We start from the raw sequence: 17,352 nt of genomic DNA on the forward strand, positions 1-17,352 counted from the left end.
TCTGTGGAGAAGCAGAGGGAAGGAGGCAAGAGAGCATTTTAAATTTTTGATACCCATGTTTTGTCATTAAAACTGCAGAGTGCCAGAAGTCCGAGTCATAGTGGGACCTTGATCGTCTTTACACATGTGGCACATCTGGGTCTAATTCTCTCTAGAGATCTCTTCCAGGACAACAAGAAACATGCATCTATTTTTATTCACCAAAGGTGTTAACAGAGATGTCATGTTCAAGAAGTTTGATTGACAAATGATTCTTTCACTGGTGCAGCAGTTAGTGCTATTGATGCATAGTTACAGTGACCCAGGTTTGAATCTGATCTCAGCTGCCTACTCTGAAGAGTTTGTGTCTTCATCCTTCTTTCGTGTAAATTTCCTCAAGATGCTCCAACTTCCTGCCACATCGCAGGCACTTGATGATAGATAGTTGGCCACAGTAACTTGTCCCTGGTGTAGGTGGGTGGGAAGAGTTGATGGGTGTGTGTGAGAAATGAGTGGGTGAATGGGATTGAGTCACTGAACTGGCATAGACTCAATGGGTTGAATAGCCTCTTATGACATGAAGAAATTTTGTAAGGTACTTCCTCAGCACAAACTTATTCTGAACAACTTGACTGGAATGTTCACACAAGAAACTGAGCATACTGTAGTCTGCAGCAAAAAACTAACTAGTGGAGAAACTTCAGGGTAGTTCCCTACCACCTCACGAGCCTCTGCGCCCAGTGCGTAACTCTCTGTAACTTCCGCCATCTCCAACAGGATCCCACCACCACACACATCTTTCCCTACCCCCTTCTTTCTGTGTTCCGCAGGAATCACTTTCTACACGACTCCCTTGTCCATTCATCCTTCCCCACTGATCTCCCTCCTGGCACTTATCCTTGCAAGCGGAACGAGTGTTACACCTGTCCCTACACCTCCTCCCTCACTACCATTCAGTCCTTCCAGCCGAGGCAACACTTCACCTGTGAGTCTGTTAGGCTCATCTACTGCATCCAGTTCTCCCGGAGTGGCCTCCTGTGTATTGGTGAGACCCGACGCAGATTGGGAGACCGTTTCACCAAGCACCTATGCTCCATCCGCCAGAAAAACCGGAATATCCTGAAGGCCACCCATTTCAATTCTACTTCCCATTCCCATTCCGACATGTCACTCCATGGCCTCCTCGACCGCCGCATTGAGGCCAAACTCAGGTTGGAGGAGCAACACCTTATATTCCATCTGGGTAGCCTCCAACCTGATGGCATGACCATCGATATCTTGAACCTGGTAATTTCCTTCCCCCCCCCTTTCACTATTCCCATCCTCATTTCCCTCTCTCACCTTATCTCCTTGCCTGCCCATCACCTCCCTCTGGTGCTCCTCCCTTTTTTCTTTCTTCCTTGGCCTACTTGTCCTCTCCTACCAGATTCCTCCTTCTCCAGCCCTGTATTTCTTTCACCAATCAACTTCCCAGCTCCTTACTTCACCCCCTCCGCCGGTTTCACCTATCACCTTGTACCTCTTCCTCCCCTCCCCCCACCTTCTTACTCTGACTTCTGCCCTCCTTTCCAGTCCTGTTGAAGGGTCTCAGCCTGAAACATCAACTGTACTCTTTCCACAGATGCTGCCTGGCTTGCTGAGTTCCTCCAGCATTGTGTGCTTGTTAGTGGAGAAACTCAGCAGGTCAAACAGCATCTGTGGGGACAAACGTCAAGTCTCCGTAGCAAGTCTGCTATGCTTCCTACGTTACAGTAGTAATGACCTGTAGTAGCACTTGACCATTTGGCCCATTGAACCTGCTCCACCATTCCATCATGGCTGATTTATTATCCCTCTCAACCCCATTCTCCTGCCTTCTCCCCATAACCTTTGACACCCTGACTGATCAAGAGCTTATCAAACTCCACTTTAAGTACACCCAATGACTTGGTCTCGCCTCTCAAAGTCCACTCACAACTCTGCAACAATGGCAAAGACTGCAAATAATCACGGACCTCAGGAAGAAACGCAGCAGTGCAGCCAACATTGCCGCCGCACTCCCAGACAAGCTAAATGTTTTTTACACTCAATTTGAGGTTGACAGGACTGAACCCCCGAGGAGATCCGCCAATGAGACCTGCACCTTGGTCATCTCCGAGGCTGAGGTATGTAGAATATTCCAAAGCAGCGGGGCTGGACAGCATCCCAGAGCGGATCCTCAGAGTGTGTGTGGGACAGCTGGCTGGTGTGTATCTCTCCCAGTGTACAGTGCCCTCCTCCTTCAAATCGTCCATCATTGTCCCTGCACCTAAAAAAACCCCAGGTGGCATGGCTGAACGATTGGTGCTCTGTTGCACTCACAATAATAAGCAAATGCTTTGAGAGGCTGGTTAAAGACTATATCTGCAGTATACTACTAGCCACACTGGACCCCCTACAATTCGCCTACTGACAGAACCGGTCTACCGATTTTGCCAGAGCCACAGCACTACACACTGCCCTCACTCACCTGGAGAAGAGGGATGCATACATTAGAATGCTGTTCCTGGACTACAGTTCAGCATTCGGCACCATAATTCTCTCCAACCTGACAGGAAGCTCAGAGACCTTGGCCTCACCCCGCCTTGTGCAGCTGGATCCCAGACTTCCTATCAGATCGCCAACAGGTGGTAAGGATGGGCTCTCTCACCTCTACCCCTCTGACCCTCAACACGGGTACCCCCCAGGGTTGTGTTCTGAGTCCCCTCCTCTACTCCCTTTACACCCACGACTGTGCTGCCACACACAGCTCCAATCTACTGATCAAGTTCGCAGATGACACAACTTTGATTGACCTTACTTTGAGCGGTGATGAGACAGCCCTCAGAGGAGAGGTTGACACCTTGACAGGGTGGTGCCAGAATAACAACCTCTCCCTCATGTCCAAAAAACAAAAGAGCTGATTGTGGATTACAGGAGGAACGGAGACAGGCTCAGCCCGAACAACATCAATCAGCCTGCAGTTGAGAGGGTGAGTAGTTTCAAGTTCCTTGGTATACACATCACCGATGATCTCACCTGAACTGTACACACCGGCTGTGTGGCAAAAAAAGCACAATAGTATCTCTTCCACCTCAGGTCACTGAAAAAATTCTGCATGGACCTCCAAATCCTCAAGACTTTCTACAGGGGCACCACTGAGAGCATCCTGACTGGCTGTATCACCACCTGGTACGGGAACTGCACCAACCTTGATCGCTGGGCACTGCAGAGAGTGGTACAGACAACCCAGCGCATCTGGATGTGAACTTCCCTCCAGTGAGGATATTTACAGCAGCAGGTGCAGAAGGAAGACCTGGAAGATCATTGGGGACACCAGTCACCCCAACCAGAAACTGTTCCAGCTGCCACCAACTGGGAAACGGTACCGCAGCATTAAACCTAGGACCAACAGGCTGCGGGACAGCTTCTTTCTACAAGCCATTGGACTTATAAATTCACATGTCTGTACATTGCAACGGAGTCATACTGCAAAGATTTTTACTCCCTCATGTTGTGGTATAAGATCTAAATAAATTCTAACTTCTAACTCTATAGGTCCGGTACAGTGGATACAACAGATTGCAGAAATATTGATGAACTTCAACCATAGCATCGACTTCAGAAGACAATGGAGATGAGAGGTCATCAATGGCCTATGCGCCACTGGGAGCTAAGGGCCCAAGTAAGCAATGACAACCTCTACAGTCATCTGTGGCAATGAATTCACCATCTTCTGACTAAAGAACTTCCTCCTCATCTCTGTTCAAAGGTTAATATTATTGTCAAAGTGTGCATGTACAATACAACTCTGATATTTGTCTTCAAATATCAGATTTGTTTTCTAAAGGGACTTCCTTTCACTCTGAGGCGGTGTCCTCTGCTTTTAGAATCCCCCACTATTGGAGACATACTCTCCATGTCCACTGAGTTAAGGCCTTTCAATATTTTATAGGTTTCACTCAGATCCCCCTTCATTGTTAGAGAAGTATTTTTTGCCTGTAAAGTACTTGTGAGTGATGTTAGCTCATGAAAGATGTTTCATAAATCTGTCCTCTTGCTCCTTACAGACAAATAACTCGAAGGTGTGCTTCAGCTGATGTTTGCAATATCCACAAAATGAGAAGTCCTGAAATAATTGTCTGAAACTCTTTTACATTAAGAGGCCACCTCTGCAAATTACTTCAGCCTCGTGAATAAATTACAATCCATTTCTAAGGTAACAACAACAATTTGTGCAGTGTTGTAAATAATGACAAATGGTGCTCTGACATAGTTAAACATTCCAATGCAAACCCTTGACCACAGAAGAGTCACAATGTGGCCAGCAAATGTACAAATGAACAAAACCTTGTGAATAGTGAGGGGAGGGAAGCGGACCAGCAGAACATTGAAATAGTCACGTTTGGATGCCTCTTTAGGAGGTCGTCGTGTGTCAACTAATGCCCTTTCCAGAATGTTACTGGGTAACTTTCCCAATGTCCCATCACACTGCTCTTTAGTCCTGAACGTTTAAAATTTTCTCATGAATACCAACTATCCCAAGCCAGAGAACAATAAACACAGGGACTTAACGGCCCATCACTCCAGTGCTGGCTCCTTGATATAGATGTTTAATTAACATCTCTCTGCATGCCCCCTTGGCTGAACAGAGGAGAACTTTTAGTAACAGACTAAGACAACTGTGCTGCTCCAAAGAGCGGCATATGAGATCATCTTACCCTCGGCCATTAGGCTCTATAATGAGTCAACCTATAGCCAGGGAAGTGATGACCTGCTCCAGTTAGACTGCTTGTGGTAACTTATTTTTTATTTTTTCTGACTTCTCTTCTAATATTCGTGTATCTTGTTATGCACTTGTAATGCTACTGTGACACTGTAATTTCCTTTGGATCAATAAAGTCTCTATCTATCTAATCCCTCTCCACGCTCTTTCCTATAGCTGCTAACTTATTCCCCTTCATTCCCCATCTAATTCTTAACAATATACAGTACAACAAAAAATTTCTTTCTAAATAATCCTTCAAAATATTTCTAACACATTGTTCAAACAGGAGGAAATATGCAGATGCTGGAAATTCAAACAACAACACACACAAAATGCTGGTGGAACGCAGCAGGCCAGGCAGCATCTAGAGGGAGAAGCACTGTCGACGTTGCGGGCCGAGACCCTTCGTCAGGACTCAGTCCAGACTGAGTCCTGACGAAGGGTCTTGGCCCGAAATGTCGACAGCGTTTCTCCTTATAGATGCTGCCTGGCCTGCTAACACATTGTTTGTTACTTACCCTGGTAATAACTTGTACATTTGTATTAGGCAGTAAGGCAGTGGTTAACTTCAGAGGGCAGGTTGCTCGAGCCAGTTTTCTATAGTCCATCTCATGCTTCCACTGGGCTTAGCAGAGGCCAGGCAGGTACCCGGGAATCTCCGATGACCTGAAAGATTTCTTTCCCCTCAGTGATAAACACTGGTGAGAATCGCATACCTCAGCCACTCCTTCAGAGCCACATAAAGATAGAAGGGTGATACAAAGGGTGAATTCACAGATGTGTAGAAGCTGCCTAACTCTGTCCAAATATAAGAGCCGAGGTAACCAAAGAGTTGATCATGAAGTCTGGAACTGAGCTAGAATTTCACTGCGCAGTCTGTTCATGTAACATTTCAGACTAACACTGACATTTCTCATTTCCAGAACTGGGTCTCCGCTGTAGTAGTTTGTTTCTTATGTTAACATCATAAGAACATTTCAAACGAAAATTCTACAAGAGCTCAGGAGTGAAACATTCTCTGTCTCTATTCCCTCCCTCTCTCCACCTTCTGCAGTTTTAAAAATAATTTTCAGGGGAAGGAGACAGGAACAGGACACCATGGGTGGAGAAAGAGTTGGAAAGAAACTCGCCTGGGCTGGCAAAGCATTCCCTTAACTCCTTCCAGCCCATTTCAAGTCAAATTTCTCTCCAATGGCTAGTTCAATATAAGTGTGTACTTTATCATCCACTTCCCAAGCCTTCCTCGTCCTTCATCTCAACAAGTTCGTAAACTCACTATTGTTGCTCCTTGGAGTTGTTGATGGAGCAGGAAGGTGGCACTAATCCTTTATTTATCCCTCTCCTGGTTAACCTCTCAGCTTGTACAGGCTCATCCAAAACCCGTTGCCTTTTTTACACCGTCCTGTCCTCTTCTTCCAGCCCTAGAGCTCTATGAGTTCTCTCCTCTCCCCTAGCTTTTGTGCGTCTTCAGTTTTAACTGCTCAACCACTATCCGGCTCTTTTTATCACCAAATGTCTCCAAGCCTCGCTCTCCACAGATGGGCCCTTAAAGCCCACCTCTTTTCCTACTTCCAGTTGTTGTCAAGTTTTTAATGATAAGGTCCCCATATTACTACATTACCAAATGGAATTTGTGTTGCAACTTGTCATAGTTTCAACATCAAATATTTGTCTTCATTTTAATAAAGTCCCTACTGGTGAATACTAAACCCCCTTAGAGAAAGGGGATTTAATTGTATACTCACAAAAATAATTGTACAATATTTTTGCATAACATTAACAATCCTTCTTGAGTTTCTTTGAACAATTGCAATTGCATTTTAATTAAGTGTAAATTCAAGTAATACAAATTTAACACTTCCAGAGACGAAGATCCTCATCATAAAAGAGCTTGGTGCCATTCATCAAAAAGCCATAGAACTTACTACAGAATTTAGGTACAAATTTGTACACATTTCTTTCTCCACTGAGAGGTTATGAAGTCAATCTTATTGAGATATGAGTACCAAGTTGACACCTTACTAGTTTGCACAACTTGGCACAAAATGATGAGTGTACCAAAGGGATGAAGGAAATGTAGAACACATTGTCAACCTTGTTTGTTTTACATTTGAATCCATATTTGCAACCTCAAAATAACTGTATGTGTTGGTCAGTCATTTTGCAAAACCAAAGATAATTGTGACTTTCTTTTTGCAACTTACAAACCAACTTTTCTTGATACCTTCTGTGAAGTGGTGTTAGTCAATTTCACATCATTGCACCGTGGCCATGGACTTATTCATTTGTTAAATCAATAGAGAATTAATTTGACTTCATTAGAGATCATGTTAGACATTTGCCAAAGAATGATGGGCAGACTGTAATCCAATCTTGACATTCATCTCCAAAACAAAACATCCAAGGAGGTGATCTGGTTCTCTAATTGGACTATGGCTGTGCAAAGCCACCTTTTGAATACTTCTGTCAATATGCACATAGAATTATTCAATATCTCTTGTGTCTCTTTTGATTTATTATCCAATGTAAACAACTGTTTCTTTAATGTATTGTCATTTTATTAATAGAAAATAAAAAAAAGAAAATGCTGAAAACTCTCAGCAAGTCAAGTAGCATCTGTGGAAAGTGAAACCATTAATGTTCCAGGACCAAACCTAAAACAGTAAATGTTGCTCTTTCCACAGATGCTGCCTGATCCATTGAGTGCTTCCTACATTTTTTGTTTCAATTTCAAATTTACAAAATCTCCAGCTTTTTAATTGTCATTTTTAAAATACTTGAGTAAGTACCAGTAACTTCCAACTTAATGCTAGAGGGACAATAGATAGTCATTCACCCCCCAAAAGTTTTCTGCCATTAAGCTGAATGCAGATAGAATATTATCTCAATGACACTTTGCTCTAATCCTTTGAAGTCACTCACCAAGATCTATTGTTCCTGGATGTTAGAACTTCAGCTCTTCATAGGGTAGGAGTTTCAGATGACTTTTACATTTTAGACCATAACACCATAAAATATAGGAGCAGAATTAGGCCATTTGGCCCATCAAATCTGCTCCACCATTTCATCATGGCTGTTCAATTTTTCCTGTCAGTCCCAATCTCCTGCCTTTTCCCCATATCCCTTTGTGCCCTGACCATTCAAGAGCCTATCAACCTCTGTCTTAAATATACATAAAGACTTGGCCTCCACAGCTGCCTGTGGTGACGAATTCCACAGATTCACCGCCCTCTAGCTAAAGAAATTCCTCATCTCCATTAAATATGCACATTCCTCTATGTTGAGGTTGTGCCCTCTTGTCTTTGACTCTCCCATCAGAGGAAATATCCTCTCCACACCTACTCCATCAAGGCCTTTCACCATTCGCTAGGTTTCATTTAGGTCACCCCTCATTCCTCTGAGTTTTTGTTTGCATGAAATTTCTGTGTGAAAAAGTGTTTCTTATTTTAACTACAAAAAACAACAATTTTAAAATTATGTTCCCTTTTTCTGGACTTTCTGCCCAATCTCATCAGCTAATCAAATTCAGAATAGTTCTAGAATAAAAAGGAAGGAAACTGTCTGACTGGATAAAACTGAAATGAAAGATCTCCTTCACTTTAGGATGGATATCTTGGCCTTGGAGGGAGTCCAGTTCATCTGGCTTGCTGCCTGGTTTAAAGTTAAACACAAGTAACAATCACTCGTATTTAACCACATGGATAACTTCACTCACCTCAACTCCGAAGTGATTCTATGACTGACAGACTCGCTTTCAAGGACTCTTTACAACTCATGGTGTCTCTATTATTTTTTATTTGTTTAATTTGTCTTCTTTGACAAATTACATTGGCTCTTTGTGTATAGTTTTATGTAAATTCAATTGTATTCCTTTAATTTCCTGTAAATGCTTGCAAGAAAATGTATGTCAAGATAGTATATGGTAATATATACAAACTTTGATAATACATTTTACTTTGAACACAGAACAATTACATAAACAAGAGATCCAAAGCATCGGGGTAATTTGATTGAAGATAAAATATTAAAATGAAGTTAATAGTGCAGATTGGGAGAACTTATTTTCATTGGTCAGGACGTTTCTAAGCAGGAAGCATGGTGTATGTTCCAAAAACCTATCCCATAACCGAAACCTGGGAGTGTACAACAGAGTTGGTGGGTAGTCCAAGGTAGCCCTGCACCTACCATCCACACCTCCACATACTAACTGTAATTGTCCTAATCATCACCTCCCACCAACTCCCCAATTATCATGGACTCACCTTCACTACTGAGCAGGTGGGAAGGGCTCTGGGGAAACTCAGGCACGGCAAAGCATTGTGAAGGAGTGTGCTGAGCAGCTGTGTGAAGTTTCAATCTGAGTCTCATCCTAGAGAGGGTCCTGACTGTGGAAAACATCATGTGTGTCCCAATACCCAAGAAGGGCCAAATGAAAGTCTTGAATAGCTACTGTCCAGCGGCCCTGGCCTCACACATCATGAAGACCCTAGGAAGGCTGGTATGCCTCATCTCCGACCCCTGGTCAGATCAGCCCTCAATCCCTGCAGTTTGCCTACCAGGAGCACATTAGAGACACATTACCTGCTGAACAGAGCCTACCCCCATTTGGATAAGCAGGGCAGCTCTGTGACAATCATGTTAAATCATACAGTCCTCATTGTTGGGGGGAAAAGCTCCATTCAATGCAGATTGGCACTTCCATTGTATCCTGAATAATGGATTACCTGACTAGCAGACCACAGTTTGTGCAGCTTCAGAGCTGTGTCTCTGACATGGCTATAAATAGCACTGGGGTCTCACAGGGGACTGTATTGGCTCCTTTCCTGTTTACCTTTTATACCTCGAACTTCAGATCTAACACTAAGTCATGTCATTTGCAGAAATTCTCTGATGACTCAGCAATACCAGTCTGTTGTCACCATTACAATCTTCTGTGCAGTGATGTGCTGGGGCAATGACATCAACACGGGTGATGCCAACAGGCTCAAAAAACTGATTAGAATGGCTGGCTCTGTTATAGGAGTCAAACTGGACACACTGGAGGCTGTGGTAGAACAAAGGACCCTACAGAAAATCCTGGCAATTCTGGACAACATTTCTCACCCTCTGCATGCCACCTCGGCTGAACAGAGGAGCACTTTTAGCGACAGACTAAGACAACTGTGCTGCTCCAGAGAGCACTATATTTGGTCATTCTTACCCTCGGCCATTAGACTCTATAATGAGTCAACCTATAGCCAGGGAAATGATGACCCCCTCCTGTTAGACTGTTTGAGATAACTTATTTTTATTCTTTCTTACTTCTCTTCTAATATTTGCATATCTGTGCACTTGTAATGCTACTGCGACACTGTCATTTCTTTTGGATCAATAAAGTATCTATCCATCTAGATCAAGGGTGTATATAACACTATTGGTGGGGAATTTTAAAGTTTTAAAGTTCCAGCAAGCAGCAATAGCAGAGGGTTCCAAGAGTGTGCTGAGTAGCGTTGGAGGGGAAATCTTCAGGGTGTCTTGAGTAAGATTGACAGTATTTGATAGGCAATTCTCAGAATGCTCTGAGCAGCAATGGTGGTGATTCACCAGTGATCAGAGAAGTGCAAAAAAGTGTTCAAGCAAGTTAGATTTCCCTATGCTTGTGCAAAGGAGTATTGACTATTATACACTGCTGCTGTTAACAATACAAAATAGAGCCAAACTTTGCAGTAGTAATTGGTAAACACTTCTAGATGCAGCTAGTGGGAGAAATTTGGTGCTCTATTTCATAACTGGCATTTGTTAGGTTAATTCTCACCATTTTGGAAAATACTCTGATCACGACTCCAAAACTCAAAAGATTTTGGTTTTTATTATATTTTCTTTTCAGAAAATCCACACAGCAGTTATGTAAGCAGTTAGAGTAAGACAGCCTCACCCTGGAAGGTAGCCATTCAAATATAATGACTCTATGGAAACCAGGCACAACAGAGAATTCCACTTCTAGGAAAGAGCCAAATGTTAACATGACAGCTGGACTGGAAGTATTCCCAAATATTCAACTACCTCCAATTTTCTCCCAAAGTCCTGAACTTAGAAGTTTGTGCAGATTTGGCATGTATAGCCATCTAAAAACTTGACAAACTTCTAGAGATGCACTGTGGAGAGTATACTGACTGGTCATAACCTGGAATGGAAAATTCTACAAAAAGCACTGGATACTGCCCAGTCCACCACAGATAAAACCCTCCCCACCATTGAGCACATCTACAAGTATCACTGCCACAAGAAAGCAGCATCTGTCATCAAGGACTCGCACCATCCATGCCATGCTCTCTTGTTATTATCATCACCAGATTCAGGAACAGTTAATATCTTTCAACCATGAGGCTCCTCAAGCAGTGTGGATAACTTCACTCACATCAACACTGAACTGATTGCTAAACCTATGGACTCACTTTCAAGGACTCTAAAACTCATGTTCTCTATATTATTTACTATTTATTTATTATCAGTAGTAGTTTTTTGTATTTGCACAGTTCATCTTCTTTTGCACATTGGTCGTTTGTCTTTGTGTATGGTTTTCCATTGATTCTATCGTATTTCTTTGTTCTACTGTGAATGCCTGCAAGAAAATGAATCTCAAGGTAATTTATGGTGACATAAACCATATGCGCTTTGATAATAAATTTACTCTGAACTTGGGACTTTGATGGTTCCATTGGGTCCTCAGTCATTGAGGCATACAGCAGAGAAGCAGTCTCTTTGACCCATTGAATCCACACCCACCATCAGACCCCCACTTTACATTAATCTTATTCACCTCAGCTCCCAGCCAGATTCTACAATTAACTTATCAAGAGCACCTTGTGAAAAGCCGTTTGGTCACAGGAAGCATATACAAACTACACACACACACACACACACACACACACACACACACACACACACACACACACACACACCCCATCAGGATTGAATTTGGGTCTCAGCACTAAGAGGCAACAGCTCTGCCAGCTGTGCCACAGTGCCACTCTGGATAGAAGAGTCCAAATTCGCTATTCTTGCAGTGTTTGCCCAGTTAGTGAGCTTCCATTGCTTTGCCAATATCTATAGCACATTGCTTTTGGTTAAAATCTAATTCTGTTTTATGATTCACTCATTACTATCTTGTTGCCCTTTTGGGCTCAAAAGGGCAACAGGACAATAATAAATGAATCACATTCTGCAGTTCATACTGGGTTAATTCTCTTCAGTGTTGAATGGTATGGACAGAGCCATGAAGGAGCCCATGAAAATATGGAAAAGATTAAAATATTGGAAAACAGATTAAGGAATAGTTAATTAGATTATGGCAGATCTATGCCAGTTCCTTGACCCCAAATTTCCATCACATCCAGAACTATATTTGATTAATTAAAATCCACGAATTAAAACTAAATTGACATCAAATGCTGACTGGAGAAGAGAACTCCAAATTTCCATCACTGTATGTAGAAGCATTACCTAACAACTCCTGAAAAGGAGACTTAATTTAAGATTATACATTCCAGACCAGCTTCACTTTATTAACCAATTCAGTTTCCCTTTATATCTTGAAAACTTCAATGAAGTCACCTCCTAAATTTCTAATTCCAGAGAATACAAACTCTAGTTTATATAATCTCACCTCATAATTTAAATCTTGGACATTTGGCACTAGTCCGATTAAACTTTCAAGACTAATACATCATTTCTGAACTGTGATCTCAGACTATTCAATGTTCCAGGTGTGCTGCAACGGAGGGCTTCGACAACCTTTTTGTACCTCAGTGACCAAGGAGTAAAGACCTGTATTCCATTAACATTTCTGCTCACTCTCTGTAACTGCCCATAACAGTTTACTGTATATCGATGTTTTGTAAAGGTGAGGGGAGGAGGACTGATGCTTATGTTTGCACAGTTCCATGGTGTTCCTTTGTTTCGTGGCTGTCTACGGGAAGACGAATCTCAGGGTTGTACACTGCATACCTACTTTGATAATAAATGTACTTTTGAACCTTTGAATGTGGTCCACTGCCTTTGGGTCAAAATGGAGACTATTGACTTCCTGTGACAGAACTGACAGAAAATAACTCTTAAAAATTAGAATTGAATCTTTACTGTTGTAACCACAAGATCAAAATACAACTTAACTGAATCATTACAAATTTCTCACATTTATGCAGGAATTGCTCTGAGTCATTTTCATTTGGGAGATACCCTCCATTCATTCATATCTATACACACAAAATATGAAGCAGCAAGCACTAAGAATTAGGGACAATCTGCAAATTCGAAAGGAATACATTAGTGAAACACAGTCACTTACTTTTGTATATGGGCAAAAAAGTCACTTCACCTGTGAAGAGAAACATTTCAAGACTAACAAATGGACTCAATGGAGAATAAATATTTCCTCTAGTGGAGGAGTCTAAGACCAGAGGGCACAGCTTCAGAATAGAAGGACGTCCCTTTAGAGCAGAGATGAGAAGGAATTTCTTTAGCCAGAGGATGAATCTGTGGAATTCATTGTCATGGACAGCTGTGGAAGCTAAGTTGTTGGGTATATTTAAAGCGGACGTTGATAGGTTCTTGATTAGTCAGGGTCTCAATGGTTACAGAGGAAAGGCAGGAGAATGGGATTGAAAGGGATAGTAAATCAGCCGTGATGGAATGGCCTAATTATGCTCCTATGTCTTATGGTCTTATAAAGGTTTGCATTTATATAGCAGTTTTCACAATTAAAGGTGCTTCACATTCAATGAATTGCTTTTGAGGCTGCCTTACTGTAAGGAAATGTGACTATTTTGTGCACAGTGAGCTTCCCAAAACACCAATTAAATAATGAAAAGTTAATCTGTTAAGAGATATATGGTAAATCTGGACGTCAGTGGATTTTGTCATCAGGGGATTTTATGAATCGTGTCATGGAGTAATTTAATCAGAACAACATAAAGCTTTTTTTTGTTCTACCATGCCAAGTTTGACTCACTCCATATCATAATGATGTATGAATAGTCAGCTTGTTCTACAACTCACCTACATCCTGAAAATTTGTTTTTCAACTCCATGCCTTGTGACACATCAGGCAGCAACCTTTGCCATTTCCTTAGCATTTGTTTGTTTTATGAGGCCAAGTTGCTAGCTCAATATTCAACCCAGCACTGATGGAAAGCGTGCAAACAGCTGCCCAGATTTGAACCTAGGACCACTTGCCTCAAAGTCCAGTGTAGATGCCACTACACCACCGGCCGGCATCCTGCAAACTGCCTTTTCCAAAAGCTCCCTTCTGGAAAGTGCGATAGGGCTATTAAAACAAAAACTTCACACCATCTTAAAAGCCAACCTTTTTGTACCTCAGTGACCAAAGTGTAAAGATCTGTATTCCATTAATATTTCTGCTCACTTTCTGTAACTGCCCATAACAATTTACTGTATATTGATGTTTTGTCAAACTCTGTGAAGGTGGAGGAGAATGTGATCCACTGCCTTGTGGACAAAATGGAGATTGTTATCTTCCTGTGATAGAACTGACAGAAAATTACTCAGAAAACTTAGATATCAATTAAAGTCTTTACTCAGTTTAACCCCAAAATCAAATTACAACTTAATTACATCATTACAAATCTCTCAGGAATTGGTCTGAGTCATTTTCATTAGGGAGACACCCTAATTCATTCCTATCTAAGCACACACAATATGAAACACTAAGAATTAGGGACAATCTGCAAATCTGAAAGGAATATATTAGTGAAACAATCATTTTTTGGTATACGGGCAAAAGTCACTTCATATTTGCATAGAAACAATTCAAGATTAGAACAGAGAGTAGATGTTTCCTCTAGTGGTGGAGTCTAGGACCAGAGGGTACAGTCTCAGAATAGAAGGACGTCCCTTTACAGCAGAGATGAAAAGGAATTTCTTTAGCCAGAGGGGAGTGACTCCATAGAATTCATTGCCACAGATGGCTGTGGAGGCCAAGTTATTGGGTTTTGGGTTTCCAAAAAGCTCCCTCCTTCAAAGCAGTATATGGCTATTAAAACAAAAGCTTCACACCATCTTAAAAGTTACTTCCCCCAGGTAGTTAATCTGATCAACCATTCTAGTTAGCCTCCCCCAGCCTCAATAAATGACCGAACGGGATAATCAATTAACTTGCATTTCAAAAAAAAAAGATCTTGTGTTGGTTGACAAATATTGTAATAATCTAAAAGACAAAGTACAAATATACAACTCCATAAAGATAGTAAAGCAGGGTTAAGAAGGCCATTGGATTATTTCTGAAGTAGACATGAAAAGGGGGAGGGGGGGAGGCTTGCTATCAAGAAATCATTTTCTTGATCGAAAACTGCCTTTACCATCAGATTTCTGAACAGTCCACAAACATTACCTCCCTATTTTGCTCTCTTTTTGCATTATATATGTATTTATTAGTAAGTTTCCTTATCGCAATTTGCATTATTTTTTTGTATTGTATTGCACTGCTGCTGCAAAACAAAACTTCCTGACTATGTGAGTGATATTAAACCTGATTCTGTCTTAGTTAAGCCATTTTCAGAAAGCATAGTTCTTGTGGCTTTACCATGTAAAGGATATAAAAGACGTTTGGAAAAGGTGAACCCAGAACTGTGAGGTTATAACTATTGTGCACAGACTGAGGATTCAATTAACAGAGGACTTTAAATTTACAAAGGGAGATTTCTTTAACAGTCCTACACCTCTGGCATGTAAAAAAAAGCTCTTGGAAATACAGTAACTCCATACTAATGTCTGTAAATAGAAATAAAAAAAACATTCAGACACAATTATTCACCAGTCTCTGATCTGAAGATTATGGCACAAACAATACTACAAAGAGGAAGCAACAGCAGCACAAGACACAATAACCATTCACATGAACGGATGTGTGTCCACAAGCTGTTTAGAGCAGGTCTTGAACTCTGGCACTATGACAAATTTAGGATCAGCCTTTAACGTAACTGCACTTGATTGATATAATTGAGCCGCATCGCAACTCACAGATAGACACAAAATATGAAGCGGGGCAGCATGACGAATAACAAAAGGCGTGCACTGCCAGACATGATCTAATTCAATAACAATGATCAGCAATGACAGCAAATTCGCTGCCAATAATCTCATCATATGCAAAGTGTATACAAGGTGGTTGTCATGGATACTCTGACTAAACTGAAATAAGATCTTCCACATAGAGATATTTGAACTGACCTCCATTTTGGATGGCACAGTTTCTTTCCTGGTCCCTCTGGTAGAATAAATAAGTGAAAGGGAAGGGACCTGTAAGAATCTGTGTCTGATGGAATGATTTTGAACATTCAGGAAATGAGATTCTATTGAATGTTTCTATTTCTGCTATTTGCCTCTGCGAGCAGTGAAACAAGAGAAACTTGGTGCTGATTTTGGGGTTTTGCTAATTGGGAGGCCAGCAAAGTTTAGGTGTGAGCAAAATAGAGTATGGAACTACCTAAGTATGGCAGTGGAGCTATTAGATATAGTACATCAATCACTAAGCTCAAGTGACAGAAGCACCCACAAACATTTGCACTTCTCATAGAACAAAAGGAAACATTCCAGAGGGGAAATTATATCTTTGGGAGAGGACACAAAACAGAGACCTGTGTATGTGAGGAGATTTCTCCCAGTGGTGGAAATGATTAAAGATTAACTTTAATTGTCACATGTACAGAAAAGACAGTGAAATGTGTCATTTGCGTCAAAGCAAGTCAGTGAGGGTTGTGTTGGGCAGCCTGCAAGTGTCTCCATACTTCCAGTGCCATCATACCTACAATTCACTAACCCTGACCATACGGTACTGAACTGTGGGAGGAAACCAGAGCACCCAGAGGAAACCCATCCAGTCACAGGGAGAACATACAAACTCTTTACAAACAGTGGTGGAGTTGACCCCATATCATTGGTGCTGTAATAGCAATATGCCATCCCAAGTAGGACCGAATATATATGAAAGCTGGTGATCTCTCTGATATCCTTAAATTACTGATTGGGTGTCATGATGAAAACCTAGAAAAGAATTTTTATTTCAGCAACGCCACAAATTTAGTGCAGCAATATCTAGCAATGGCCCAGCTGTGGACCTCTGTGGTTCCCTTTGGTGGTCTCAATAGTCATATCAGACCCCATACACAAAAGAGGAAGTAAGTTGTTCTAATCCTGAGGGGCCGCCTATGAGGAAGAACAAAACCAGAGACAAGAAGAAATAGCTGGTGAAATTGTGACAAGGTTAAAGACACTGGCAAAATGGTACAATTTCCAGGTTTTTTAATGTGGGTTTGCTTAGAGATGGAATAGCAGATGGGAGAATTCAGATGAATTTATAAGGAGTCCTTAATGTTCAATGGAATTCCAGGATGACCATGGAAATTTCTTAAGAACAGAAGGCATTTTCTCAAGGTGAAGTTCAAGCAGGCAAAAGACAGTAATAGTGATTTTCTTTTCTTTACCCACAGCATCCTGTTATCATAGATTGAATAGAGTGCGAAATCATGGTGTAAGAAGAGCTGAGAAGACTTGTGAGACCATGGTGGTAAGCAGTAGCACAGTGGTGCTCAGTTGACTGGGGTATTGCAGGA

General features: G+C 41.6%; 1 protein-coding gene across 14 annotated transcripts in view; it reads right to left on the bottom strand.

Moving 5' to 3' along the window:
• Positions 1 to 17,352, bottom strand: part of phldb1b (pleckstrin homology-like domain, family B, member 1b) — a 394,940-nt gene that overhangs the window by 341,679 nt on the left and 35,909 nt on the right. The window contains exon 1 of one of the 14 annotated variants that reach the window (XM_059956915.1): positions 5,263 to 5,435. The exons of the other annotated variants lie outside the window; for them this stretch is intronic. Coding sequence (XP_059812898.1) covers positions 5,263 to 5,352 — 90 coding nt within the window. The 5' untranslated portion in view covers positions 5,353 to 5,435. Of the gene's footprint in view, positions 1 to 5,262; positions 5,436 to 17,352 lie in introns of those variants that run through there. 14 annotated transcript variants of the gene reach the window in all.

This window comes from Hypanus sabinus, chromosome X2 (genome assembly GCF_030144855.1).
Source record: "Hypanus sabinus isolate sHypSab1 chromosome X2, sHypSab1.hap1, whole genome shotgun sequence".
In the NCBI taxonomy this organism is placed as follows: domain Eukaryota; kingdom Metazoa; phylum Chordata; class Chondrichthyes; order Myliobatiformes; family Dasyatidae; genus Hypanus; species Hypanus sabinus.